Below are 27,006 nucleotides of genomic sequence, written 5' to 3'. Positions count from 1 at the left end.
GTCGTCTGCAAACTTGCTAAGGGTGCACTCGATGCCTTCATCCAGGTCATTGATAAAGACACTGAACAGGGCTGGACCCAGCACTGAGCCCTGGGGACACCACTTGTCACTGGCCTCCAGCTGGAGTTAACTCCATTTCCCACCACTCTCTGGGCCCTCCATCCAACCAGTTTTCCACCCAGGAGAGCGTGCGCCTGTCCAGGCCAGAGGTGACAGTTTCTGAAGCAGAATGCTGTGGGAAACTGTGTCAAAGGCTTTGCTGAAGTCCAGGAAGATCCATCCACAGCCTTTCCCTCATCCAGCAGCCGAGTCACTTTGTCATAGAAGGTGATCAGGTTAGTTTGGCAAGACCTGCCTTTCATGAGCCCATGTTGACTGGGCCTGATCACCCGGTTCTCCTGCATGTGCTTCATGATCGCACTCAAGATCACCTGTTCCATGACTTTCCCTGGCTCATGTTGAGCTTCTCATCAGCCAGCACCCCCAAGCCCTTCTCCTCGGGGCTGTTCTCTATCACATCATCTCCCATCCTGTACTGAAATCAGGGATTGCCCAACCCAGCTGTAGGACCTTATGCTTGGCCTTAGTCGATTGCTGCTGGCACGCAGCTGGCCCGGGCATGCCCAGGAGTTCCCTGCAGGGCACCGACCTGAGCAGCATTTACCTGAATGTGGTCAGGCTCCTGATGCGTTTCAGGGAATTGCTCCCACTGAAGGTGGAATTGTTTCTTCTCCCTCTTCAGTTCCTCCCAGGCTGTACGAAGCCTTTCCAGATCGAAGTGGAAGGAGACCTTCTGCAGCTGCAGCTCCTCTTGATCCCTTTTGAAGTCTGGCCATGCTCTGTGGAGCTGCTCATTTTGCTGGTCAAGGTGAGGCTTCATCACCACCAGCTCCTTCTCACACATTTCAAGTTCCTCCCTCCTGCTCTCTCTGTGGGAACCGGACATCATCGATTCTGCTGACAGCAGGGAGGTTTTTTTATGACCATTTCCCTGCTTCTTTTTATGAGAGTAGATCCAGCAGCAGCCAAGAAGTCCCACTGCTGCAGGTACAGCATCGAGCACCACTTCGTGGAAGCAGAAATGCATTTTGCAGACCCTGGGCTGATCTCTGGAAGGAGAAACAGAAACCGTGGTCAAACAATCATGCGGAAGGTTACAGGAAGGTTAAAGTTGATAAATGCCTTCAGGTATTTCTGTTTGCATGAACAGGATGGTTTTCCATCCTCTCTGGTAATTCCTATCTGCTCTCCCAGCAGAACACACAAAAAGAGCTCCAGCGATCCCTAGACACTGGTCACCAGGGTACTCATCACTTTCACTTCACCTCACCCTGATGCTGGAACCAATTTCCCCTTCTTTCTGTGAATTCTCTGGATGTTCCCGGCTTCCTGCACCCAGGACGGTCTGTTCTGGGGACCATCTGCTTCTTGTCTCCAACAGAAGAGAGATGAGGACAACTCCCAAGTGGCAGCCTCCATGCTCTGCATGGATAGACCCTGCAGCACTGCTGCTCCCTGCCTCCTCTGCCTCCTCCCTGGAAAGGTTGCGCTGTCAAATCTCAGAAGCAGTAGCAGTCGAGGCTGGAGTTGAAGTCCATCCTTACGGATCACAGAGCAAACAAGCAGGCAGCTAAATTGGAATGGAGCTTCAGCTGCCAGGCCAGGATGCCTCCGTACAAACCCTGCAGTCAGCAATGCAGCACTTGGGAAATAAATACGATCGGGGAGAGGGAGCACCGGGCGAGGCTGGCAGAGTTAAACCAGAAGGGGAAGCCTCTGGGCTCTGGATGTTTCCCAGCAGAATTTATCCAGAAAGCAGGAAAAGAAGAGCTGACAACACTGTGAAGAAATAGAGGCCCTTCCATGGAGATTAAAAATCGAGCAATGACTGCACAGAAGCAGACCTGACCTACCCTTCACGGAGACAGACTTTCAGTTCCAGTGGAACTGGCACCGGGCACTGCAACAGCAAAACCACAGCCAAAATGCTTTGGTTTTCACGCACTGAGAAAGGTGCAGGCAGCTCCCAGTGGCGAGACCACCTGCGTCCTCCAGATCGTCCTGGAGAGTGAATCCAGAGTGTGCTTTGCCCTTGACAGCAGAGATGTCTCCAAGGCAACAGGTCAGCATCACAGAGGATGATATCACAGAGGCCGTAGCCCGTGGCCAGCGTGCCACTGGCCCACAAGCCCGTGCATCCCACACTCCGGATCAGGAGTTGCTGCAGAGAGAGGAGCAGAGCCCCACAGCTCCGAGTCTGCTGGGTTAGAGGCACAGAACAGGCACCGCCTGGCCCTGACCATGCCGTGCGTCCACTACAAGTTCTTCTCCAGGCTGAACTATGATACCGTCACCTTCAGCGGCCTTGACATCTCCCTGGGAGACCTCAAGCGCCAGATTATGTCTCGGGAGAAGCTGAAGGCGTCCAGGTCTGACCTGCAGGTCTCCAACGCGCAGACTGGAGAAGGTGCGTTGGGCGGTGGGTGCAGGGCTCAGAGACCCCCAGCTGGCAGCATTGCAGATGCCCCACAGCAGCCACAGCTGTGGGAGCTGCTCTCTGCTCTTTGTGGGTCAGCCCCAGACAGTGTGAGTCAGCCTGGGGCCCATCCCACTGGAGGGGAAGGGGACGGGAGGGCAAGTGGTGCTGGGGATTAAGTGTGGTGGGAAGTGATGATGGGATTTGGCCATGACCAGGAGCTGTCACTTGTACTGTGTCCTCGCAGAGCTGTTCTTTCCTGATTGCTCTTCTGATCTCCAGATCTTTCCGTTACACACAGGGCAGGCATAGGAAAACACGTGGATGCTGGGCGACGGGGATTGTTCACAAAAGTTTTTGGCAATAAAGATAGAAGAAAAAACTAGACCAGGAATTTCTACCTCCATGGGGTGTTTGGAATTCTTACATGTGGACGTAAAGTGTTGGTTCTTTAGAAATTTGTCTTTGCAGGAGACCTGATGAGATGTTGCGATGACCTAGGAAACCAAATGGATTTTGGGTGAAAGAGGCCAACTTGTTCTGATTGTTGGGAGTCCTCTCACCTGCTCCTTTTCCCATCAGTCACCGCCCTTTCTCCTAGAGTTTGGAACTTCTCTATAGTCCATAGGCAGCTGCCGTGTGATTCCTGAGGGGGAAGAGCAGGAAATGGTTTCATCTCAATGATTACTCAGTTTTCTGAAGAAGCACTCTGTCATATGGAACTGACAGTGAAATGTGCATTTCAGTGCTGACCTGGTGTCTTCTGTGCAGGGTGTTTTGGTCTGAGAGAGGTTCCTGCTTGTAAGAACAATGTACTGAAAAATGGGGTACAAATTGTGAAATGTTCGTGTTTTGTGTGTGATCTCTAAGCAAGAGCACCCCAACAGCTTGGTTGGAGAGATGGTGCCTTTGGTTTTCAGCCCTTCCTTCTGATTCAGCGTTCAAAGGTCAGAGCTTTCAGTATTCCAAACAGTGGAGCAGATCCCAGGGAATGGCTGCTGACGGTGCTTTTAAATATTCCATCACATCCAGCCCGTGTGATTGCAGCATAAAAACTGTTCTTCTGGAGTGCGCTTTGCATTTCAAGCCAAAGCAGTTTCAAGTCCAAGAGTCTCAGGCTGTTGTTTTCTTTGGGCTCTGTGTAAATATTGTCAAAAGGCTTTCCTCGTGCTGAGATGAAGGTGGTGTAAGCTAAGGCAAATCCTGCAGAGCTTCAGGCCCACACCATTCCCTAAAGGCTTTTAGAGGCTCTCAACATCAGTGATTGCATTTGATTCTCTCTGCTCTGCAAAATGTGAACGGGAAGAACTCATGGTGTTTAACTGGGACAGCTGATTGCCTGAAGCTCATAGAACTCACCCAAGGTGGCATCAAATTGTGCTTCTCTGTCAGTAAAGGGGTTCTCTGCCATGCTCTGGAATTGCACAATAATAGACATTCGTACCACCTGACTGATTTTTTCTCTGTGTTTATGTTGCTTTCAGAATACACAGATGAGAACACCCTGGTTCCCAGGAACTCATCGGTCATCGTTAGAAGAATCCCTGCTGGAGGAGTTAAAGCTGCCAGCAAGCCCTCTGTTCCGTGAGTTTCCCTACAGCCTTGGGTTCTTTGTAGTGGTTTCCTTGTTACCTTTCTGTATGGAGATTAGTTTCCAGAGACGCTCACACTATGTCTTTCTTTTTAAAGCTGCGGTTAATTGCTGCTGTTATGCGGTAGATTTTAATGGATCTCTCCCAAAGCAGACTTACATTTTTAGTCCTGCTGGGGCATGGGGTGCCAACTCCATCAATGGTGACTTTTAAGATGGTTGTGTTGGATTGGCTCTTGGGATTGGTTGTTCTGAGACCCAATTGGTAGATCCTGTTTCCTCTGCCTGGAGGGGTTCCTTATTATGTGTCTTGGCTTTCTTGCTTTTATAGTACAGACAGGATGGCATTTGAGTGCCTCCTTGCTATTTGTTCCCATCTCAGAAGAGTCTGATAGTCGTGTTTGGCTATTTCTGCACCAGGAGGAGGGGGTAGGGTATTCCTACACCCCAAAGCAGGGGAGTAGAGAAAAGACCAAGGGCTGCCAGCTGGTGAACAACGCAAACACAAAGTTTCATTCCTAAGGCATTCCAGTGAGTTCCCTAAAGACAATATGGTTTAGACAAAAGAAACATCATCCTTAAGTCTTTTGCCTTTTGTGCCAGTATGATAGAGGAGTAGGGAATTCTGTCCGAGCTTGAAAATCACTGAGCAGTTTAGCACCTTGACAAATTCTCCTGGTTATCTTCCTTGGACTTTTTTTACCCTGAGCTGACATCTGTGCTCCAGGTTTTAATTCTTTATTCCTGAGATTTACGGAGGACAGAGAATTGTGTTATTGATTGCAATTACAGATGTTCAGGACTGAGTATCAGATTATTGCTGTCAGTGATGCATTCACAGAGCCCGGTTCTACCTCAGCGACACCAGCAGGGTTTGGATGGTCCTGTTTCCCAGCCTTTTGACAAATCCCCCCTTTCCAGCACAGCCGGGAGATAATTTTAGCTTGCGGTTTTGCCATGTCTTAGTGGTGTCGGTTCTCAATCAATGAACTCTAGAGATGCTGGTCTCTGGATGTAAACTGGGGGCCTGTCACTGCAGTGGTTGTTGCAAGGCTTTCAGGCACTCCCTAGGAAATCTCAACACTGCAGTGTTTTGCTTATAAAGAGAGCCTGGCTCTAGGGTTCATTTCAACACGCGTACTCAGCGCTGTCCTGTCTGTGCATCCTCTGGGTCTGGTTGGATGGTCTCTCTCCGGGTCCTGCAGTGCTGCCCTAAAATGCAAGAAGAGGCGCTGCTGGCATCAAAAGTGGCTTTGTTCACGTAGCAAACTTGCACTTGGAAGTGTCCAGACCACCACTGCTGCTTCTTAGAAACTAAAGGGCTCTGCCTGGTACCTCTTTGTAATGGTTGATGATTTGAGAACACAAGCTGTCATAGAGACTTCATGGTTTCGCTATTAATGTAGCAGAGAGAAAACACTGGAGGGCTTCCTCTTGCACTGTTGTCTTCTGAGTCTGTCAGTCTCAGAGCCATTAGTGAAAAGCCAGAAATGGCACTTGGGTTTGTTTTGGTTTTTAGTTGCACTGAATGCACCAAGAGAGAACAGTTTCTGCATGTGAATGAATTTCCACATTCCCTGAATCATCAGAACATAGTGTTTGATGCTCAGGTTTCATAATGGGTATTCACTGCTATATGTTGGGTACAAGCGTGTACTTAATTTTAAGATCTGATCTCCTTTCTTTCTTCTTTCTAGAAGTGGAACGGAGCCAGTACGTGGAACACCAAAAGCAGTATGTAAAAACACAGCCTCGCACTTCTCTCCGCATTGATTTCTAAATAATGAAGCCTTGTAGGAATTCTCCAAGCATGAACTTATTATATTTTCCAGTAAAACACAGAATATGTTGTAAATAGAATAGATTGGATTCAGCACTGCAGAAATGGAGAAACGCCATCATTTGCACCATTCACATGTGAATAGTGGCATTTGTGGCTGGCAATGTGACAATGCATTGTATTTCACCCAGAATATGCTGGAATATTCCTTGTATGGCTCTATGTCACATGGGGAATGTGCAATTGTGTTTAGGTCTTGCAGGTTCAAGGTTTGCACAGCTGAACACAGTCCCATGCTCTGCGTCTGTCTGTCTGCATCTGTCTGTCTGTACAGCTTCTGCTGTTCTTTTTTTCCTGGCCACTCAGATGGTTTGGAGTGGTCTTTTGCCATTTGCACACTGTATCACTCAGCTTTTGGTTTTCAAGACTACTTTTGCATGATGGTTTTTGAAGAGGATAACAAACCCCACAGAGGAGCAGTTCTTGCTGCATTGATGCTATTTTGCCTTAGTTCACCAGCGTGTGTTGAAACACCAATCCCATGTCTGTAAACAAATAAACGGAACTATTTTTAAAAATACATTTTAGCTGAAAATTGGCAGCTGCCTCTCCCCTTCGACTCCAATGCTGCTGTGAGCATTTGAAAGGCATCCCTCTCTGAGCTGTTGTGGAGCAACGAGCTGATCTGAAGCTGGTGTGCTTATTTCAGCCTCTTCTTATTAACCTCACAGCACTCTTAACGCTGCCAGAGGTTTGGGCTTTGTTGTGAACAAATACAAATGACGCCAGGCTGGAAATGCCTCTTTCAGTCCCACGCAGAGGATACAATGCAGGCTTTCAGAGCAGAGCAAAGGTTCTCTGTGGCTGTGTTTGCGTAGTAGAATTTGACTCTGTGTTTGATTTTCTTGACACAGGTTTATGACTCCTTGGCACCGATGGCTTTGGCCAAACTGATTAAGGTACATAGAGAATATTCTCATTAAAGGCTAAAAAAAGAGGTTTTGCTTCATATTTTTAGATCTGATACTGTGCTCTGTCACTGAGAACTACTGCAATGTGCACAAAACTTTTTTTATGATTAAATTTATGTGTTTTACCTTTACAATGAGTGTCTGTTCTGATCCTGCCCTGTAACAAGCAGTTCCCAAACTGGGAAGAGAGAGGGGGAGAACCTTCTCAGCCTCAATGTTGTGTCTTCATTAGTTTCATTGATTTTGCGTTGTAGACGAGCCCAGTTGTTACAGCAGAATTGAATTGGTGTGAGTGATGGACATTTTGGGGGCAGGGACACTGCCCAGCCAGAATAGAAGCGTTGCTGGAGCTTGGACAATGGCCTGGCTATTTCTGAATTTCTAGTCATGACAGTTCTAGATCCCTTCTTGGAATGTGCCATGATTTCATCAGTTGTAGGACACAAACTGCAGACAAGGCAATGGGATTTGTGTGGCCGTGCACTCTTTGAATGGTGTCCCTGTCCCTCCTTGTTCTCAGGAATGCACCAGTGTGTGTGTGGCACGTAAGCAAATGTGACAGCAGCCGAGTTTTGCTGTGCAGCCAATTGTGGTTTTTGCTCTACCAAGTGTGACTTTGTCTGGGGCAGCACCAGTGATCGCTCTGCAAGAGCAGGCGCAGGGCTGGCACGTTAAATGACGAGTCTGTCGGGTTGCAGAGATGGGAGAAGGCAGAGTTCAATGCAGAGGAGTGTTCCTCCTGCTGAATAGAAAGTTAATTCCAAGCCTGAGAAATCTCCTCCCACTGGAAACTTCTTCCCTCTCTCACTGCAGAAATGAATTGGGGTACATTTTGGGGAAAAGAACAAAATTAATTATTTCAGAAAAATATAGGAGCGCAAGATAAAGCAGCTAAACCCTGTGAGTGCCTCTGCCCTCTCGAGCACGAGCTGGCTCAGTGAGGAAGCAATGGGTTGTAAAAGGCCAATGGCACCTTGGCTTGGATCAGAAACGGCATGACCAGCAGCTCCAGGGAGGTTCTTCTCCCTCTGGACTCAGCACTGGTGAGACCGCTCCTCAAATCCTGTGTTCAGTTCTGGGCCCCTCACCACAGGAAGGATGTTGAGGCTCTGGAGCGAGTTCAGAGAAGAGCAACGAAGCTGGTGAAGGGGCTGGAGAACAGGCCTTATGAGGAACGGCTGAGAGAGCTGGGGGTGTTTAGCCTGGAGAAGAGGAGGCTGAGGGGAGACCTCATTGCTCTCTACAACTCCCTGAAAAGAGGTTGTAGAGAGGAGGGAGCTGGGCTCTTCTCCCAGGTGACAGGGGACAGGAAAAGAGGGAATGGCCTTAAGCTCCACCAGGGGAGGTTTAGGCTGGACATCAGGAAAAAAAAATTCATAGAAAGGGTCATTGGGCACTGGAACAGGCTGCCCAGGGAGGTGGTTGAGTCACCTTCCCTGGAGGTACTTAAAGAATGGGTGGATGAGGTTCTGAGGGGCATGGTTTAGTCATTGATAGAAATGGTTGGACTTGAGGATCCTGTGGGTCATTTACAATCTAGTGTTTCTGTGATTCTGTTACAAGATTTTTGTTTTCTATTCTTCTCTATTCAATGCCAGCTTTGAATGTGGGTCTACTCCTAGTTATTCTTTATGGGTTTAGATGTGTTGTGTAAACCTTTTTTGTTCAAACACATCAGTCAAGTACCTTTAAGGACTCCTGTCAGTGTTATTGGAATGATTTCATAGATGTTGATCTGGATTCTGTTACTGCTGAGGGAAAACAATGTCTATGAACCAACAAGGTGTAAAATGTTGAAAGGTGTTGCTTGCTTTTGTGAGTGAATGTAGACAGAAACAAAACCCAGAGTGGTGGGTCTGAACGAGCGGTATTTGAATGTCCAGCTGATACGCAGTCACGCCCTTAGACCCTGCTTGTACTTGGACTAGTGTGTAATAAAAACAACTTTTGAATACATAAGCCTTTAAGGAACCAGCTGGCTTCAACAAGTGGAAGACCCAGATCTGCGTAAGGTTCCTGTTACGCTTTGTGTGTGAAAAGGACACACTCAGCTGGAAACGGGCCAGGTTCTGTTGTCCGTAGTTAAATTACTGAATAGGATGAAGTTCATAGAGGAGATGTGCACCGCCTGCAGCACCTGTTGGTCAAATTTCTACTGAAAGGAACTTTTGTCTTGCTGAGGATTGTAAAATGTTTGATTCCTTTTAATGCTGCCATGTCTGAAGCTGAATTCTGGCAAGGGAAACGACTCCCTCGACTCCTCGGTTGTGTCCTTTGAATGCTGCAAAATGTAAATACTGACACTTGCATGCATCTTTCTGGGTTAAATGGTGCAGTGGATGTCTGCTCCCTCAGACAGTCTGGATCTGAACAGTCAGTGTGAAAGTACTGGATGGTATCATGTTCTCCATACGTAGCTCCAGTCCTCTTGGAAGAAACCAGGGTTAGTCACACAAGTCTTTATGGATGGGGCAAACCCAGCCTGAGGTCCTGAGTGTCCAAGGATTCTCTTTGCCCGTAGGTGAGCAGAAATAGAACCATCATGAAATGGTTTGAGGGCTCCCAGAACATCTTCAGGATATCTCTCTTGTATGTCAGCAGCTGTTTCCACACAACTTCATCTCACGCTGTGCTGCTCTTTACGGGGGGGGTGAGTTGTGCTGGCTTTGTCCGTGTGGGTTTAAAATGTGTCTCTAACGTGTGTCCAATGATTCCTTATTTCACAGACGGCCAACCTAGCCGGCGCTGACGCATCTGAAGAAGATAAAATAAAAGCGATGATGATCCAGTCTTGCCAGGACTGTGACCCCATCAAGTAGGTGTTGATAATGTCCAATCTGTCCTTTGAAGATGATGTAAAAATGGTAGAGATCTTTGTTTGATGAGAACAGACACATACATAGCCATGTTTTCTTTTCTTCCCCTAACCTTTTAGTTACGTGAAGACACCTCTGTCATCAAATACTTGGTTCCATTGTGGAAAACCTGGCCACTCCATCAGGAACGGCCCAGACGATGGGGTAAGACTGCGGGGCACTTCTGGGGTCACTGAGCTTTGGATTTTCTTACCCAGGCAGGGAGGAAACAAACCCATGACCTGTTCTCGTAAGAACTGTGTCTCCTGGGGTTGAGGACAGAGGTTACACAGAGATGCTGCAGAGCCCTTCAAAATTCAAGGGATACCTTGAACCTTTATTCCACATATCGTTCTGTGAGCTTTCATGGGGTTCTTAATCTATTTCCATATTCCTGGAAATATGTCTGGTTTTACCTCTTTAATTACACTTCAGGGGTTTTAATATTTGTTGTAAAGCCAAGATGCTTCTGTTGACCCCGTGAACTGAATATTTGCATGTTTTAATTACCCAAGTCTCTGGGTGAGTGTTGGTGCCCTTGCACATCAGTCACTGACTGCAAATGCATGAGGTGTGACTTCAGCCTTCGTACAGAGTTGGGGGATATCAGTCCCTCCAGGGACGGATTCAGAGCCCCGGTTTCAGCTCTTGCTCAGAACTGCGCTGTGAAGGAGGAGCGGGTTTGTGTCTCTGCTCTGAGGGGATGATGAGCTGAGGAATATTTCACCCTTAAGAACATGACATTAAGCCAAGGAACTCGACTGAGTTCAAAACACTGCTCAGGCCTTGGGAACGTCGTGTCTGTTACTACATTCAGGAAAAGAGGTCTTTCAGTCTCACAACCCTTGTGCTGTGTAAAAGGAGAGGATTAAGGGCCTTTGCTGCTGGCAGTAATCGTTGAAATATCATTGGCAGCATGAGTCATAAGACGAGATCTGTCTGCACTTCTGTTCTGAACAGGGCAGACATCCTGGGTCTGTTCCCAGAATGAAGAAGTGCACAGGAATTCCAAGGAGTTTCCTGATGGAGGTGGAGGATCCCAACACAAAGGGGGCTATGCTGACAAACACTGGGAAATACGTCATCCCAATCCTTAATGCGTAAGTAGGGAATTGATTGGACTGAGCAAAAGGGGAGGAGAGAAACAACGTGCAAATGTCTGAGTGGGAACACACCCGAGCTGGCCAGCGTCTGTAATCGCAGGGGAGGAAGCATTGGCATTGTCTCTTAACCTGGGAACCTGGGACACCTTCTGATCTTACAGGCACAGGGGCTGCTGTGGCTGCCCTGGGTGCTGGGTAAACTCGTGGAGCACTGAGGATTATTTCTGCAAAACATGCCAGTGATGCTCACAGTGCAGTCGCTCTCTGGGAAAGTGCATTTTACTTCTGGTTGGTGTTTCAAAGGCATCTTGCAAAATGTAACAAAGGGCTACTGGACTGAGATTGCCTCTCCCTCTGGCTTCTGTCAGATCCCACATTGAAACAGGCTGAACTGCTTTTGCTTCTCCTTGGTGGAGAGTTCTGCAGAGGGAGAACAGTTCCTGGCTCCATGTTCTAGTGCTTAGGCTCTACAAGAGGAGGAGAAGCTGACTGCCTGTGTTTTTGCAGGCTGATGTGGAGAGACTAGAATTCTATCCATTCTCTTCCTTTGATAAATGCAGAGCTTGAGGAAGTTTTCCTTTACCTCTCTAGAACCTTTTTCTTTTTCCTCCTCCACCTCCTCCAGGGAAGCTTATGCCAGAGAGAAGAAGAAAAAGCCTCCCTTGCTACCGGTGGAGCCATCCTCCACCTCCTCAGATCCTGTTCCAGAGGAACAGCCACCGCTGACACCTCCACCTCCTGCCCTCGTGGCTTTCAGACCTCCTGCTGCTCTGGTGAGTGTCCCTGGACTTTCTCCATCTTCCTCTCGGTCAGTTGGAAAGGCATAGAAGTTTTATTTCAACACATGCAGTTATTCTTGTATTTCAGCAGAGCTTGTTTTCCAACTGTGTGCATTTATTCTCAAGGGCTCTCCTGTCCAACTCCAACCAGCAGCATCAGCACCGGTTCTCCCAGGCCCCCAAGGACAATCCATGCCCACAGCTGGTGAGTGACCATCACTGCAGGATTGCTGTAAAAACATTATCTTCAGTTCAAATGAATGAGATCTTGTTCTTTTTCCTCTTCCCAAAGCTCATCCCAAGCAAGGCAGGAGAAGGTGCCCAGCAGGTGGAAGAGCAGGCTGGGAACCGTGAGTACCTACAGACCCTCACTCTCTTACTGTTTGTATCCTGTGACAGGAGGCCATAAGACAGAGCCTCTGCCACAGCTGATTTACAAGGGAATAATTGTGCACAGTTGTGGAGAATGCAAGTGGTGATTAACTTTTAAATGGCTTAACTGGAATTTGCTTTCAAAGAGAGAAGGTGTGCTTGCAGTAAGAGTATTCAAGCTAAACCTCCAGTGCAGGACTGAAAGGAGGGCTCTGGAAAATGAAGGCTTTTTGAGGAAAACATCATTACTTATAAAAACTACCTATAATTAAAGGATGAGATGGAAAGCCACGCCTTTGAATACTGGCTCAATAGGGCAGAAGATATCAATCTCCCGATCAATCACTTGGTTGATACCGATTGAGCAGATACTTGGAAAAGTCTATGCTGTTCTTTTACGAACATTTTTGAATGTCTTCAATTCAGCTGTTTCAAATGGCTAAGGTGCTTTCTCTCCCCTGGAGACAGAGGGTCTGGTTTATCTCTTTATATACTTGTGATCTCCCCTATGCTAAGTACAGGGGGAGGATCCTGTCCCTGGTCCTGCTGGCCACAGCGTGGCTGATGCAAGCCAGGATGCTGTTTCCCTTCCTTCTCCAGTGACAGGACACTGGATACGTAAAGAAGAGGATGTATTTTTCCAAATGAAATTGCGTTGTTGTTCATTTTTGTGTTCTGATAGCGGGTTGGGCTGCAGTTGCACTAACATGTGTCTGACATAAGCACAAGCAACTCAGTCTTTTTCCCAAAATTATTTTGTTGCAGAGGGTAAACATACCAAACTGAAACCGGGTAATTGTTATCCTAAACCTTTCCCTAAAAGTGGTAGGAATTCTAAACTGTTTTTGCTTAAACAGGATCTTCCCCTTTGGCATTTGCAGGCAGGGAACACATTCTCATACTGGCCAGGCTTTTTTCCTTGGTGGCTTTTTGTAATACAGGTCCAACTTGTTTTAACAGGGAAACAAAGATGTCCAAACTTGACAAATTTACAAATGAGTTTCGTGAGGAACCAATGGAATATGAAAAGATTCCAAAGGCGTGGAAACATTAAGTTTGCAGGTAACTACTTTCTGTGTCCATAACAGAAAGGCAGAGTTTCTGGAAGAATCAGGAAGAGCCCTACTCTGCCTCTCGATCATGAGATGGAGTGGATGATCCAAGGGATTAGCAGGGACAGGCATTTCCTATGGAGGTTGCCAGCTCAAACGCGGCAGATGACGGCTGACAGAGAGTTAGAACATGGCAGCGGTTGTTAAGGAGCAGGAATCTTCTTTTCCTGAGTCTTCTCTGTAACAACTAGCAATAGCTGGAACCTGAACAGGGGCAGTTGATGCATTTCCTGTGTCTGCCTATGACCTCAAAGTGCTTTGGAGGAATCACGTGAGAGAAATCCTCTTCATCTCCCTTTATCTCCCGTGGTTCTCTGCTGCTGTGTCTTGTAAGCAGAAACTGAAATGTTATCGAGTTCTTCAGTTGGCAGCTGCGCTACGTCAGTAGCTTTCACAGAGCCACATGGAGAGAATAAAAGATGAAACATGGGAGGAAAAAAATGAGGAGAGGAACTCTTTGGAATTAACTTTTTTTTTTTGTCTGTTGTTTTTTTTTTTTAAGGTCCAAGTCTCCCTCCAGCATTTCATCTCTCTCCAGAGGTTCATATTCCTGCTCTGAGTTCAGACCAGGTTCTCCCTGCAGTCACTCCTACTCCTGAGCTTTCAGTTGTTCCGAATCTCATTCCAACTCACCATCTCCACTGTATCGTTGCAGGGGTAAAGGTCACAAATCTGGCACCAGGTCCAGAACCCATGGTGATCCCTGTTCAAGATCAAGGTCATCCCCCTACAGAAGACACCGTTCACGGCCAAGGTCTCCCCTATTTAGAGGCCACTCTCACCCTCAATGAACAAGACCTCAAGGGGAAGGAGAGAGGAATCATTTTAACAGATATGCAGAAGTTCCAGCACACAATATGAAAGCTCAGAGTGGCAGAGCTGCTGAGTTTAGAGATCCATTGTCAAAGGAAAGATACAGAGAACAGGAATGTAACGATACAGAACGGTACGAGCAGTTTTGCAAGGGCTGGCTTGTTGGTGCTTGCCTTCACTCTCCAGTAACCAGAGAGCATTTTTCTCCACATTGGTTTTGACCACTTGGGACAAGACAAGAAAATATACCATGTGCTTGGGGTGTAGGCAGGATTCTTCCTGTGGACAGAGACCCTTGTATTTAATTCCAGTCGGATTAAGTTTATAACAGCTTTAATCTCAGTGATACAGGACACTTTTTTTTTCCCATTTAATAAAAATGTTATTATTCAGGCATGTTATTAATTAGGACCTTATTTTGAAGAACAAACCACACACAGTAGAAACTAATCGGATTTTTTAATTAGCTATGTTGTGTGTGACGAGCCTTGTCATGTCACTGGACACCATCTTGTTTAGCCAATGCAGTCAACAGCTTCTTGCACCTTTGTTTTCATCCTCCTATTGGATGCATCAAAAAGCTCAGGGAATCAGGGTGTCCCTGGGGTGGGGGTGGCCATGCCAGAGATGTTGCTCTGTGCGCATCAGCCCTAAATTTGCTCACACCGTGTTGGCCCCACGAGAAGCTGGACTGCTTGGCCCCCTTGGCTCGAGCCTGCATCCTTCTCATTTCCAGCAAGGGGAGAAGGTCTAGTTCAGGAATCACTTTGCCTGGAGACCCCGGGCAGTGTGTCACGCAGAAGGAAAATGGCGAGAATGTCAGCTGAAAGAGTTTGGACTGAAAAGGAAGCACAAACCATGAGCTGGCAGGACAGTGCTGGCTGGAATGAGGCCCAAGCTCCGAGTCATCTGGAGGTTCAGCCACAGTTGGCAGGGTTTCTCACACAGGTCACCAAGGAGGGGAGGGTGTCGGACGGAGAGGAGCAGAGCAGAGTTTCCAAAGGCTCAGTCAGTGCCCAGCTGCAGGACTGACATAAAACTCAGAGACAGCCACATCCCTGCCTGGGGTGGCAGAGCCAGGTCACCAGTGCAGGCGCAGCCACGACACTCTCGGGTGCTCACAAGCACAGCCATGGTCAAGGATCCCCTGAGCGCTGGCATGGCCCCTCTGTCCCCCGGTGCCCCTGCCTGGATCCCAGCCCTCTCGCCCACCCCACGGGTCCCCTGCTCGCTGGCTGCTCCGTCCTGGTGCTCCCTGCAAACAAGCAGCCCTCACGCCTTTCTCCCACAGGCACCCCACACTCGGCCATCTCCCCAGGGGCCGGCACGGACCCTCTGCCACCTGACAGCCCAGCGCGGACCCCAGCCCCCTAGAGCCCGGCTGGCCAGACTGAGGCTTGCTGCTGTATGCACACGCTCAGCCCATCCCACCAGTTCTGGGCAAGGTGCAGACCCTCACAGAGCCTCTCGCTTGCCTCACTCAGCCTGGGGCCCCACACGAGGTGGGTTTTTGAGAAACACCGACCCTGAATCGCTCCAGGAGCTGCACTGGGACCCACACCTGTTCCTGACACAACAAGCCAGGGCTCCGTACACACTCTGCTTGACTTCACCAACTGGCACCCATAAACGCCAGACCCCAGGGGCTGGATCATAGCATTTAACTTCACAGACACACAGGACAGAGTGAGCTTATGCAGGGAGATTTTTAAGAAAAAAATTAATAAAAGGCTGTGAACATCATGAGATTCAGCAAAGCCAAGTGAAAGGTCCTACATGTGGGTCGGGTCAATCAGTGGTTTAATGTGTAGAATCATAGAATGTTCTGAGTCTGAAGAGACTCACAATGATCATTGAATCCAACTCCTCTCTGAGAGCTTTGGTCAAATGCTTCTTGAATATTGTCAGGCTTGGCACTCACTTTTCCATTTGTCTAACCCACAGCTGACCCTACACTTCCTTCTCCAGACTCTGTCCCACCTACCTTCCCCCCAGAGCCCCTCCTGGCACAGAGGAGGGTTTTCCTGATACTGACTCGTGGGAAGAATGAGCCCTTGGAAAAAGGCAGCAGTGCTCTCGGCAGTCGTGCTTAGCTCAGAGGAAATTCAGCTCCCTATGGTCATCCCAACAGGGAAACGACCCTTTAGAGAGCAGGAAGGAATCTCCTGGGAAAGCTGCACTGCTTGCACACCCTTCCCAGGGCCCAGTGTATTTCATGCAGACGCAAGGACCTGCACCCTCCCACTCCAGCCCAGCCCTCTCCCAAACCCCCATTTCTTCCTGAATTCATTAAAAGAGTTGAGTTTTTGCTTGGCAGCGCCTCTCTCTGCCTGTGGTCATTTGCACAGTGGGAGGGAGTGGGTGTTCCCGCAGCCTCTGCCCACCCGACAGGTACCTTAGCTGGGCTGGAGATGCCCCGAGAGGATGGGGAGATGGGGCATCTCTCCAGGTGGCGGGTGCCAGTGGGTGATACCACCTTGATTGGCATCAACGCCAGCAGGATGGGAACCTCCATCACTGCCCCACTACCAACATCACTATCATTGCCTAGCACCAGCACCACTGCCCTTGAGCTGGATCCGGCCACGGAAAGGAGCTGCGGCCACCCTGGGAGGCCAAGCTGGGACTGGCTGAGAGCTCGCACGCAGCCCTCAGCGGGCAGAACTGGCCAGGGCTCACGTGCCCAGATCCTATACCTGGCAGGGCGCTCACTGCCCAGGTCACTCCAGCCCCTCTACAGCCTCATCTCTTGCTGTCTGGGCGTTATCTGGAAAAACCCTCTGCCCACGGGAGAGCCCTGAGCCAGAGGCACAAAAGTCCACAGCCTTCCCATGCCAACTGAGGCGAGAGGATGCAAAGTACAGAATTGCAGATGTATCCTTTCTCCTTCATCGACAGCTCTGAGCCTCCCAGAAGCCAAGTCCTTCTTCCCAGGGCCAGGCTGTCCTTGTGTTTCTTTACTGCAGCATGAACAGGAGTTAAGTGTCCAGGAAAAAAGCACTGCCTCATCCCATTACAGCATTTCAATATCTACAAACCAAGGTAGTGCACTTTCAAACTATAAAGACCGGTTGATTAAATCGAGAATGGAATTCTCATCACACGTCCTATGGGTCCCTCCAGCCTGGGCCCCAAAAAGCCAGTGACAAGGTGATGGAGAGCCAGCAAAAGATGCCACCTAGGGAGGCTCTGTCTCCCCTAATGATTAGATTTGCTGCTGCAGATCAGAAATCGCCCCTGTACCGCTCAGGGCATTCCAGCATCCCTCTGCAAGGACAGTAACGATCCAGCCACGAAGCTAAGGGACCCCCTGAATCCCAGCTGCCACATACACTGTGCCATCTTCCACCACATTCCGTCAATGAACAGCGTTCAGGGCTCCTGCAGCTCACCACGGCTTCGATAAGCGTGCTCCGACTCAGGGCTCACCAGGGGAGCTTCTCAGCACTTCAACTTTGCTTCAGGCTTGCTTGGAGCACGAGGCTTCATCCCTCTGCCTTGGCCCCAGCAGAAGGCGGGCAAGGGGCAGGTTTGTGAGTGGTTTGATGGAAAAGAGCTTGGTCACCTACCAGAGATTAAAACCCAACCAAAGAAAGAGACCAGAGAAACTCTGTTAGAGAGGAGCAGAAAGAAACATCAGGGCTGACCTCTGTTTAACTGGGGGGGTTTGGGATTCTGGAGACTGGAGCTCCCAGAGGACTCAGCTCTCCAAATGGAAACATCCTTTAACTTCAGATCCTGATCCTGACAGGAATATTACAGACTGCCCCACCTCTGTTTTGCAGTTACCTTGAGCGTTTGCTTGTCCCTGTCCAGTTCTCTTCTGTGATCCCAAAGTCTGTTGTAATCTGACAGCGCTACAAACAGGCAGCCAAACCCCTCTTCCCTCAGAGATGGGAAACTGCAGTCACAGACTACGCAGGCACCAGGAGAAGCCTTCGGGTCTGGGATAGGATTAAAAAGGGAGGACTTGCGAGCATCTGTTTTCCACAAGATGACCCCATCCTCCTGATCTGGGTCACTTAAGGGAACTTTGTTCTGGCAGCCAATAGAGAAAATGGCAGTGTGACCACAAACCCATCCAGGCTGGGGGGAGGGACTCCAGCTCCCAACATGCCTTGAGGGAGGAAACCAGCCCCCAGCATTCTTTGGGGAGGGGATCTGAAGCTGTCACCGTGCTTTGGGGAGTGTTATAAATTTAGCCCAGTAAAAGATAGGAATTGGTCCAATTAGGTCGAATCAGAATTTATTAGCAAGAAGACAGACAGGCAAATACAGCGCTGGGCGACTGGGGAAGCCCTTCGCTTCTCCACAGTGCGCCCTCACCCCAGCAGACCTCGACTTTTATAGGCTCGCGTGTCTCTCCTTGTTGCTAGGCCTTCTCCTTTACTTCCTCAGTAGACATTGGCTGTCTCGAAGTCACAGGACGTTCCTCTGTGCATGTCTCTCCTTGTTGCCAGGCCCTCTCCTTCACCTCCTCAGCAGATATTGGTTATCTCGAAGTCACATGATGTTCTTCTTCTTTTTTGTGGTTTTCCTCCCCTCCAAAGCCCTGGTTGGAGTCGATGATCCAGTGGGTCTCTTCCAACCTGGTTATACTATGATTCTATGATTCTAAAACATCATGTTTACCTTTAACTTAAATGCTGCACAAAGCGGGGTCCATTACTTAGAGCAAATACAAAACGCTATTTACAAGGGTCAATGAACAAACTATTTCAAAGGTTCATCACACCTTCGCAGGAGTCAATGAACAAACTTTCTCTTGAAGTTTATCAGAGGGAGAGAGTCTGATTCTGTCACCGTGCTTTGGGGAAAGGGTCTGAAGCTGCCCAGGGAGGTGGTTGAGTCACCTTCCCTGGAGGTGTTTAAGGGACAGGTGGACGAGGTGGTGAGGGGCATGGGTTCGTGTTTGATAGGAATGCTTGGACTCGATGATCCGGTGGATCTTTTCCAGCCTGGTGATTCTATGATTCTGTGATTCTACAAACTCTGCCGAGGTCTCTGTGGTGCCGGGAAGCAGAGCGGCAGGTGCCTAAGCGACAAATGTCAGCGTTAGCAGGTGGCAAGGGGTGCCCTGGGGTAGTGAAGTGACAGCCTGGCAAGTTGCTGCTTCAGCTCCCCAGAGAAGATCCCTTTGGCTGGTTCGCTTTAGCCCTTCTACCAAGGGCCTGACTTTGGAAGACAATGTTCACACAGGCGGGTGTGGGGGCATTCTGCAGGCTGCCTGATGTCCCTGTCCAGGCAAGAAAAGGATTGCCAGCTGAGTCCTGCCAGAGTTTCTTCCACACTCCTGAGACAGAGTCTGCAGATATCCCTCTGGTGCACCACTGCCTTCCGCGGCAGGAGGCTTTGCTTTTCAAACCTGTCTTTCTGCAGGTGTTTGCTAGGTATGTCTGTGATGAAGCACGTGCCTAACGCATTCCAGTTCTACGTGTAACGTCTTCTTCTGGGGGAAAAGGCAAACCCACAGAATGCCATGAGAGATGGAATGCTGGAAAGAGGCACAGCAGCTACTCGGATCCATCAGGAAGTACCCTCCTCCGCGAGACATGCTGTCCGGGGTTTGTGGATCTGCTATACCTCTGCCTGATGCGATGCCACCAGCGTGCCTGCTCCCGCTGCTTTCTGGAGGATGAGTGGAGAGGTTTAAGGTGGTGTAAGGTGCCAGAGCCTTCTGGCAGCCTGTGCCTGCAACCGCTCTCTCTACTTAGCCGTAAACCATCCCTTGTCAGAAATGTTCCCCAAGGGAAGGGGCAGTAAGCCGTGCTTCTCGCTGCCTTTGTGCTTTCTGACTCTGTCCTCACAGGTGCCCATTTCCTTTTACCGGCTGAAGCTCTGCCACCCCTGGGCTCTTGCACTTCATGTCCACCATAAAAGCATGTTTTCTGTCATCAGACTGACCCTTGGTCTCCCGCGCTTCATGGCCACAATAAAAGCACATTTTCTGTCTTCTGAGTGTGTCTGCCCTCCCTGCCCTCCTCTCCCAGGCAGGTCTGGTGGCCCTCATGAAAAGACACTGCCCTGAAGCGAGAGACGCAAACAGCCAGTGCTAGGCAACAGCCTGAGCAAGAGCCCAGATGTTTTTTCTTTTTTTCTTTGACATGCAGAAACAGAAAATGCATAAGGAATTTGCTTTATAAAAAAATCTTTTAGGTTCTTCTATTTGGGAGCTGACTGGGAGAGATTTTATCTTTAAATGTACGTATGCACCAGATGCTTTCCTGCGCATTATGTGCAGAGGAGATGTTGAAGGAGGGCTGGCAACATCGGGCATGAATTACACTTGCTGCACCCCTCCCTCCTGGGGCGCTGCAGTGGGCAGCTCCCACGGAAAACAATATGGCCCAGCACCTTGTCCCCAGTGGCCGGGGCATCGCTGGCTGGAGGCATGTGCCCACCTGCTGAGGGCAACCCCTGGGTGCCTTCACAGCCTAAAATCCCTGGGGACGCAACAAGGACACCCTCTGCTCCCTAAGAGGGGGCAGCAGTGCCCGGGATCTATGGAGGATGACTGGGGTACAGGGGTGGGCTGGGACGTGGAGAGGGCTGGCAGCGTGGAGGTGGGCTGGGGATGTTGAGATGGGCTTGGTCTGTGGAGATGTGGTGATGACTTGGAGATTGGCTGGCATGTAGAGATTGGCTGGGGAAATGGGTCTTTGCTTGGCATGTGGAAATTGGATGGGAAGTAGAGATGGGCATTGGATGTAAAGATGGCCTGGCAGGTAGAGAAGGGATGGGGATGGGGATATGGGCTGGGGATGTGGAGATGGTCTGAGGACATTAAAGTGGACTGGGGAAAGGGAGCTTGGCTGGAGATGTGGATATGAGCTCAGATCCTGTACCTGGACTGGGACGCAGAGATCAGGTGAGGATATGAGATGGGGCAGAGAAGTGGAGATGGGGTGAGGACATGGAGATGGGCTGGGGAAGTGGAGTTGAGTTGGGGATGTGGAGATAGGCTGGGGCATAAGGGTGGGGTGGGGACTTGGAAATGGGCTTGGGATATTGTGATCTTTCCATCATCTTCCAACAGTCCTGGAAGACTGGGGAAGTCCCACTGGACTGGAGGCTGGCTGATGTTGTGCCCATCTACAAAAAGGGCCGCAGGGAGGACCCAGGAAACTACAGGCCTGTCAGTCTGACCTCAGTGCCAGGGAAAGTCATGGAACAGGTGATCTTGAGTGCTATCATGAAGCACATGCAAGAGAACCGGGTGATCAGGCCCAGTCAACATGGGTTCACAAAAGGCAGGTCTTGCCAGACTAACCTGATCGCCTTCTATGACAAAGTGACCCGGCTACTGGATGAGGGAAAGGCTGTGGATGTGGTCTTCCTGGACTTCAGCAAAGCCTTTGACACAGTTTCTCACAGCGTTCTGCTTGAGAAACTGTCAGCCTCTGGGCTGGACAGGCGCACACTCTCCTGGGTGGAAAACTGGTTGGATGGCCGGGCCCAGAGAGTGGTGGTAAATGGTGTGAAATCCAGCTGGAGGCCAGTGACAAGTGGGGTTCCCCAGGGCTCAGTGCTGGGTCCAGCCCTGTTCAATGTCTTCATCAATGATCTGGATGAAGGCATCGAGTGCACCCTGAGCAAGTTTGCGGACGACACTAAGCTGGGTGGAAGTGTCGATCTGCTGGAGGGTCGGGAGGCTCTGCAAAGGGATCTGAACAGGCCGGACCGCTGGGCAGAGTCCAATGGCATGAGGTTTAACAAGGCCAAATGCCGGGTCCTGCACTTGGGGCACAACAACCCTATGCAGTGCTACAGACTGGGAGAAGTCTGTCTAGAAAGCTGCCTGGAGGAGAGGGACCTGGGGGTGTTGGTTGACAGCCGACTGAATATGAGGCAGCAGTGTGCCCAGGTGGCCAAGAAGGCCAATGGCATCTTGGCTTGTATCAGAAACGGCGTGACCAGCAGGTCCAGGGAGGTTATCCTCCCTCTGTACTCGGCACTGGTGAGACCGCTCCTCGAATACTGTGTTCAGTTCTGGGCCCCTCACAATAAGAAGGATGTTGAGGCTCTGGAGAGAGTCCAGAGAAGAGCAACAAAGCTGGTGAAAGGGCTGGAGAACAGGCCTTATGAGGAGCGGCTGAGAGAGCTGGGGGTGTTTAGCCTGGAGAAGAGGAGGCTGAGGGGTGACCTCATTGCTCTCTACAACTACCTGAAAGGAGGTTGTAGAGAGGAGGGTGCTGGCCTCTTCTCCCAAGTGACAGGGGAGAGGACGAGAGGGAATGGCCTCAAGCTCCGCCAGGGGAGGTTTAGGCTAGACGTTAGGAAAAAATTCTTTACAGAAAGGGTCATTGGGCACTGGAACAGGCTGCCCAGGGAGGTGGTTGAGTCACCTTCCCTGGAGGTGTTTAAGGCACGGGTGGACGAGGTGCTGAGGGATATGGTTTAGTGTTTGGTAGGAATGGTTGGACTCGATGATCCGGTGGGTCTCTTCCAACCTGGTTATTCTGTGATTCTGTGATTCTGTGAAATAGCAGTGAGGGCACATTTGTGAAAGTCTTGGCTCCTATCCAGGCTGCAAATGAGCATGAGATCAGTGGAACGAGATGTTATTTTTCCCAGTTTGGTGTGCTCACCCCTGCTAGTATGAGGTTCAGTTCACATCCATTTAATTAAGGTACTTATGTTATACTAGTGGGGAAGGAAAGTTATTTTCAGGTCAGAAAGAATTTATTAAGAACAAGAAAATCAAGTTACCAAGTAAGATGGGCTAAATCAAAAGCTTTTATTGAAGCCTCTGTACATAAGGAGTGTGGGTAATGATGAACTTGAATCTTAACCATCTCCTGGCTTTCTATTTGCAGGAAACAAGTTGTATGTGACTTTGACACTGGTTTTTTTGCTATATGAGGTTTTAATATAGAAAGGGAAAGGTACTAACAAGGTACTTTGCAGGTCAAGTGGTTCCAGCTGGGGCAAATGGATCACATTTGAAAACCCTAAATCCAGTATTACAGACTTTGAACACCCTGTGAAGAGACCTCAGTTGTCACATAGGTGTCCTTCTGGGTTGGTTGCTCTAGTGGTCTGCACGGCAGGGACCAAGGACATTGGCCTGGACGTGTGCCTTTGAAGCACCAGACAAAGCTCAGTATGCCACTCTTCTGGAGATGTATTTAAGTTTTGCTTGTAGTGAACCTCGAACCTATTAAGCTAACATCAGGTTTTGAATTGCCTTGGTTGAGCTGGTACAGACCTCTGTGTGTGTTTACACTCATAAATCAATTGAAACACTGTGGGAACATTCTACAGAGAACAAGGCCCAGATGCTGTGAGATTGTTTAATACTGAACAACTATAACAAGGCCTTGAAACAGAGAGCCAAACGATAAACAGGGGCCAGCTGGGAGGAATGCAGCAGCTAGTTCAGTGGGAACAAGCACCAGCTGAAAGAAAAATAATTAAAGAGAACTATCAACATAGTTAATTTTAGTGTAACTTGGTTTCTTAGCATGTGCAGTAGTTTAGTCAATAATATGTTAGTAATAGCCTTATGGACATCTACCTTTAACCAGGAATACACTGTGGATACCCTCGTGGGCACCCAGTTATGTAACCGAAAAGGGTTTATAAAGAAATAGCTAAGCTCAATAAAGTGAACACTCACTCATCATATTGATCTCTGTGTTTGATTCCGTGATGCTCCCATCAACAAAATGCAAGCTGCATCATCTTAGTGAAATCCGCAGGAAAGCAACGCAGTATTGCCCCCACCCCTCCCAGCACTTCACCAGCCTTCCCCTTAAACAAAAACAAGACCAAGAGGAAACAATTCTTGGTGACCCTTTGCAGATTCCCTGGGATGTGGCGCGTTGCTCCAGCACTGGCCGTTCGGTTGTGCTGCAGCTGCTCACGCATTCCCTGAATGTGGACTCAGGATGGAGAAGAGCTGGTGGCAGCAGCTGGTGAGGGGTCCTGTCTATGCCTCTCTGCCTCCAGCTCAAGCTTGCTCAGCAGAGAAACAGGACCTGCTGCTGTGGGGCTGCTGTGGGTCTCCTGTTGGTCCTCCAAAGCATCCCTCACCTTGTTTTCTTCCCATCTTGTTTTAAGAGACCACAGGGTGTTAATTGCTTCTTCTCAGATGTGACCGTGTCAGCTTTGCCTTGGGCAGAGCCAAGTGTGGATTACCTTTCTTCTCTGAATCCTAGTGCTTTCACTTCAAGTCTCTTGTAAATCCAGTTTTGATTCAGTGATTTTTGTCCTTATGGGATCTTTCTGGATGGAAAGAGGGAAAACAAGCCTTTCTTCTCTCTGCTATGCTCCGTTAACTTAAACCTCCCTGCATGGAGTTCTCTCAGTCCCCTTTGCAGACTGTGTGATTTCCTATGGCTCCTAGAAGGGAGAAGCAAATGCTTCAAAATTCAGACTACAGTGTGATCAGTCCTGGAGAGAAGAGAGAAAGGACGATTGTTTGCTCCTGCTCCCATCTGCAGAGACTCCATGTGGCTAACCAGAGCAATGGGGACCCTAGATTTTTGGTTTAGTTGGTTTTCAGGTTGTTTTTTTTATTCTTAGAGTTGTATCAGCCAAGGCAGTCTGGGAAGAACAAACACAGCCACAACAAATTATTAAACCTTTAAACCGTGATTTAAACCTTTAAACTTACTCCTCTGCCTGCCTCCAAGAGCCTGGCAGAGCCCGGGGTGCAACTCTGCTGAATGCTGGTGTGCGCAGGGAGAAGACAAGAGCAAGAGGAGTCTGTGAAAGGCATCATTGTGCACTCCTCTTGCTCAACTAGGAAAGGAGTACAAGGAGAGGAAATTTCTTATTGCAAGCTTCTGTGTAAGTAGTGGCTCAGCAGGGAGGAATCCTAGTGTCGAACAGCACTGCAGTTTGTTATTTTGCGGGTATATTATTTGTCAAGAGCTTTTTTTTTTTTGTTCCTCTGTTAATCCTAATTACATAAATAATAACTGTGGAAAAGGACATCAAGTACACAGTAATCTTGCATTCACCTAGGTCTCTAGGGCTGGAATTCCTACAGCTGTTAAGCAGCTGCAATGTCTCCTCAGTTCTTGTGGTGCTCAGCTATGGGATGGGATAATGATAATTTAATAATGCACATAAGCCTATACTGACATGGCTTTGCAGCTCCTGTTCTCCTGCCTTATAAAAATACAGGGAAACAATCACATAGAGAAAGAAGAAACGGCTCATATGATGTGTGCAGCTTGTATATTCTTCAGAAAGCATTCAAAAAATCGTGCAACGCAAGGAAAGGAGAAAGGCTTGTAGCACAGATACAAAGATTGAATTGTATTAATTCTCAGACAGAAATTTGGCAAATTGGGCAGATGAACATGGACACGAGCTGGAGGAATCTCTGCAGAAAGTGGCAGCATCTCCAGCAGCGAGAACATGGAAGGGTCGAAGAGCTGAAGGAAAGATGAGTTCACTTTGCCAAGTACTTGAAATATCAGCCACGTTGGTAGCAATACTGAAGGAGAGCTGCTGTGAACTGCAAAGGAAATCTTCTGCCTTTCAGCAGTGTTAAATACGCAACTGGAATTAATAGAGGATGGATGTTATATTGTTTAGAAGGAAAAATAAACAGACTTGTTTTCAGATGTGGGACTGTTGAAAAATCCTCATCCAGACTGAAATGCACTTTCATCTTTATTATTCCAAACTACCTGGGATACCCCTGACAGCACTTGCTTGAGCAAATTTCTGATTGCATCCTCTCTTTAACCATTTCTGTATCATGTAAGAAAGTCTCCTAGTCAGTAGGTTGTATTTCCCTAGCTTAATCGGCTCCTGATTTGAAGAAGTTCTTGCAGCTCCTCCTAATCTTTAGGTACTGCCAATACAGGCTTTTAAGCAATAGTTTCACTTACACAGTTCTGACCCTAAGCAGTATCTCCTGATGATTAACACTTTTCTATAGAGCAGCAGTAGAACGGTTTATTAGCACCATGGGGATTTATTAGCACCATGAGATCTGTGCATTCCCCAGTTCCTAATCACATGTGACTTAGGAGGTTCTTCCGTCTGCAGTTTTTCACAGACAAAATTTCATATAATCCCAGTGGAGAATAAGTAGAGGGGAAAATCACATTCCAAAGGCTGCTTTCAGTAGTGTTTTGCACTTCTCTTCAGTTTGCGAAAATATACAATATTGCTTTGATGGTTGAAAGGACTCCACGCTTTTCTGCTTTTGATATAAAATCAGGGGTCCAAATTTAGAACATTTTTTTCCCCCGTGTGTTCTCAGTTTTATAACAAGCAGGAGTTTAGGGCTTTAGTGTTATTACTTGCATAGTATTTCATCTTGCCCTCTACCTAGACTTTTCCATTCCCTAGGAACTGAGAATGATAGAATCATAGAATCACCCGGTTGGAAAAGACCCACAGGATCATCAAATCCAACCACTCCTATCAATCACTAAACCACGTCCCTCAGTGCCGAGTCCACCATAAGGCCTGTTCTCCAGCCCCTTCAGCAGCCTCGTTGCTCTTCTCTGGACTCGCTCCAGAGCCTCAACATCCTTCTTGTGGTGAGGGGCCCAGAACTGAACACAGGATTCCAGGAGCGGTCTCACCAGTGCTGAGTCCAGAGGGAGAAGAACCTCCCTGGACCTGCTGGTCACGCTGTTTCTGATCCAAGCCAAGATGCCATTGGCCTTCTTGGCCACCTGGGCCACTGCTGGCTCATGTTCAGTCGCTGTCAACCAACACCCCCAGGTCCTTCTCCTCCAGGCAGTTTCCAGCCAGACTTCTCCTAGTCTGGAGCTGCTCAGGGTTGTTGTGCCCCAAGTGCAGGACCCAGTATTTAGCCTTGACAAACCTCATGCCGTCGGTCTCAGCCCAGTGGTCCAGCCTGTTCGGATCCCTTTGGAGCCTCCCGACCCTCCAGCAGATCCACGCTTCCACCCAGCTTAGTGTCGTCTGCAAACTTGCTAAGGGTGCACTCGATGCCTTCATCCAGGTCATTGATAAAGACATTGAACAGGGCTGGACCCAGCACTGAGCCCTGGGGACACCACTTGTCACTGGCCTCCAGCTGGAGTTAACTCCATCTCCCACCACTCTCTGGGCCCTCCGTCCAACCAGTGTTCCACCCAGGAGAGCGTGCGCCTGTCCAGGCCAGAGGCTGACAGCTTCCTAAGCAGAATGCTGTGGGAAACTGTGTCATGGGCTCT

General features: G+C 48.9%; 2 protein-coding genes across 2 annotated transcripts; both read left to right on the top strand.

Moving 5' to 3' along the window:
• Positions 1-2,301: 2,301 nt before the first annotated feature.
• On the top strand, positions 2,302-5,840 carry LOC138725317 (E3 ubiquitin-protein ligase RBBP6-like). The gene is made up of 3 exons (XM_069866113.1): positions 2,302-2,467; positions 3,961-4,060; positions 5,765-5,840. The coding sequence occupies exons 1-3, from the start codon at positions 2,302-2,304 to the stop codon at positions 5,838-5,840; spliced, it is 342 nt and encodes a 113-aa protein (XP_069722214.1).
• Positions 5,841-5,951: 111 nt separating this feature from the next.
• LOC138725316 (E3 ubiquitin-protein ligase RBBP6-like) lies at positions 5,952-12,981 on the top strand. The gene is made up of 8 exons (XM_069866112.1): positions 5,952-5,984; positions 6,729-6,806; positions 9,545-9,633; positions 9,754-9,838; positions 10,634-10,773; positions 11,402-11,549; positions 11,848-11,905; positions 12,869-12,981. Exons 1-8 carry the CDS (start codon positions 5,952-5,954, stop codon positions 12,979-12,981), a joined length of 744 nt encoding a protein of 247 aa, XP_069722213.1.
• Positions 12,982-27,006: the final 14,025 nt, after the last annotated feature.

This window comes from Phaenicophaeus curvirostris, chromosome 11 (genome assembly GCF_032191515.1).
Source record: "Phaenicophaeus curvirostris isolate KB17595 chromosome 11, BPBGC_Pcur_1.0, whole genome shotgun sequence".
In the NCBI taxonomy this organism is placed as follows: domain Eukaryota; kingdom Metazoa; phylum Chordata; class Aves; order Cuculiformes; family Cuculidae; genus Phaenicophaeus; species Phaenicophaeus curvirostris.
The sequence above is the reverse complement of the archived record's forward strand: the minus strand, read 5'-3'. Positions and strand labels throughout refer to the sequence as shown.

Coding starts and splice junctions, on each gene's coding strand:
- LOC138725317 (XM_069866113.1), top strand. CDS start 2,302: ATGCCGTGCGTCCACTACAAGTTCTTCTCCAGGCTGAACTATGATACC. Junction 2,468..3,960: donor CAACGCGCAGACTGGAGAAG/GTGCGTTGGGCG, acceptor TGTTGCTTTCAG/AATACACAGATGAGAACACC. Junction 4,061..5,764: donor GCCAGCAAGCCCTCTGTTCC/GTGAGTTTCCCT, acceptor TCTTCTTTCTAG/AAGTGGAACGGAGCCAGTAC.
- LOC138725316 (XM_069866112.1), top strand. CDS start 5,952: ATGGAGAAACGCCATCATTTGCACCATTCACAT. Junction 6,807..9,544: donor CTTTGGCCAAACTGATTAAG/GTACATAGAGAA, acceptor CTTATTTCACAG/ACGGCCAACCTAGCCGGCGC. Junction 9,839..10,633: donor GGAACGGCCCAGACGATGGG/GTAAGACTGCGG, acceptor TGTTCTGAACAG/GGCAGACATCCTGGGTCTGT.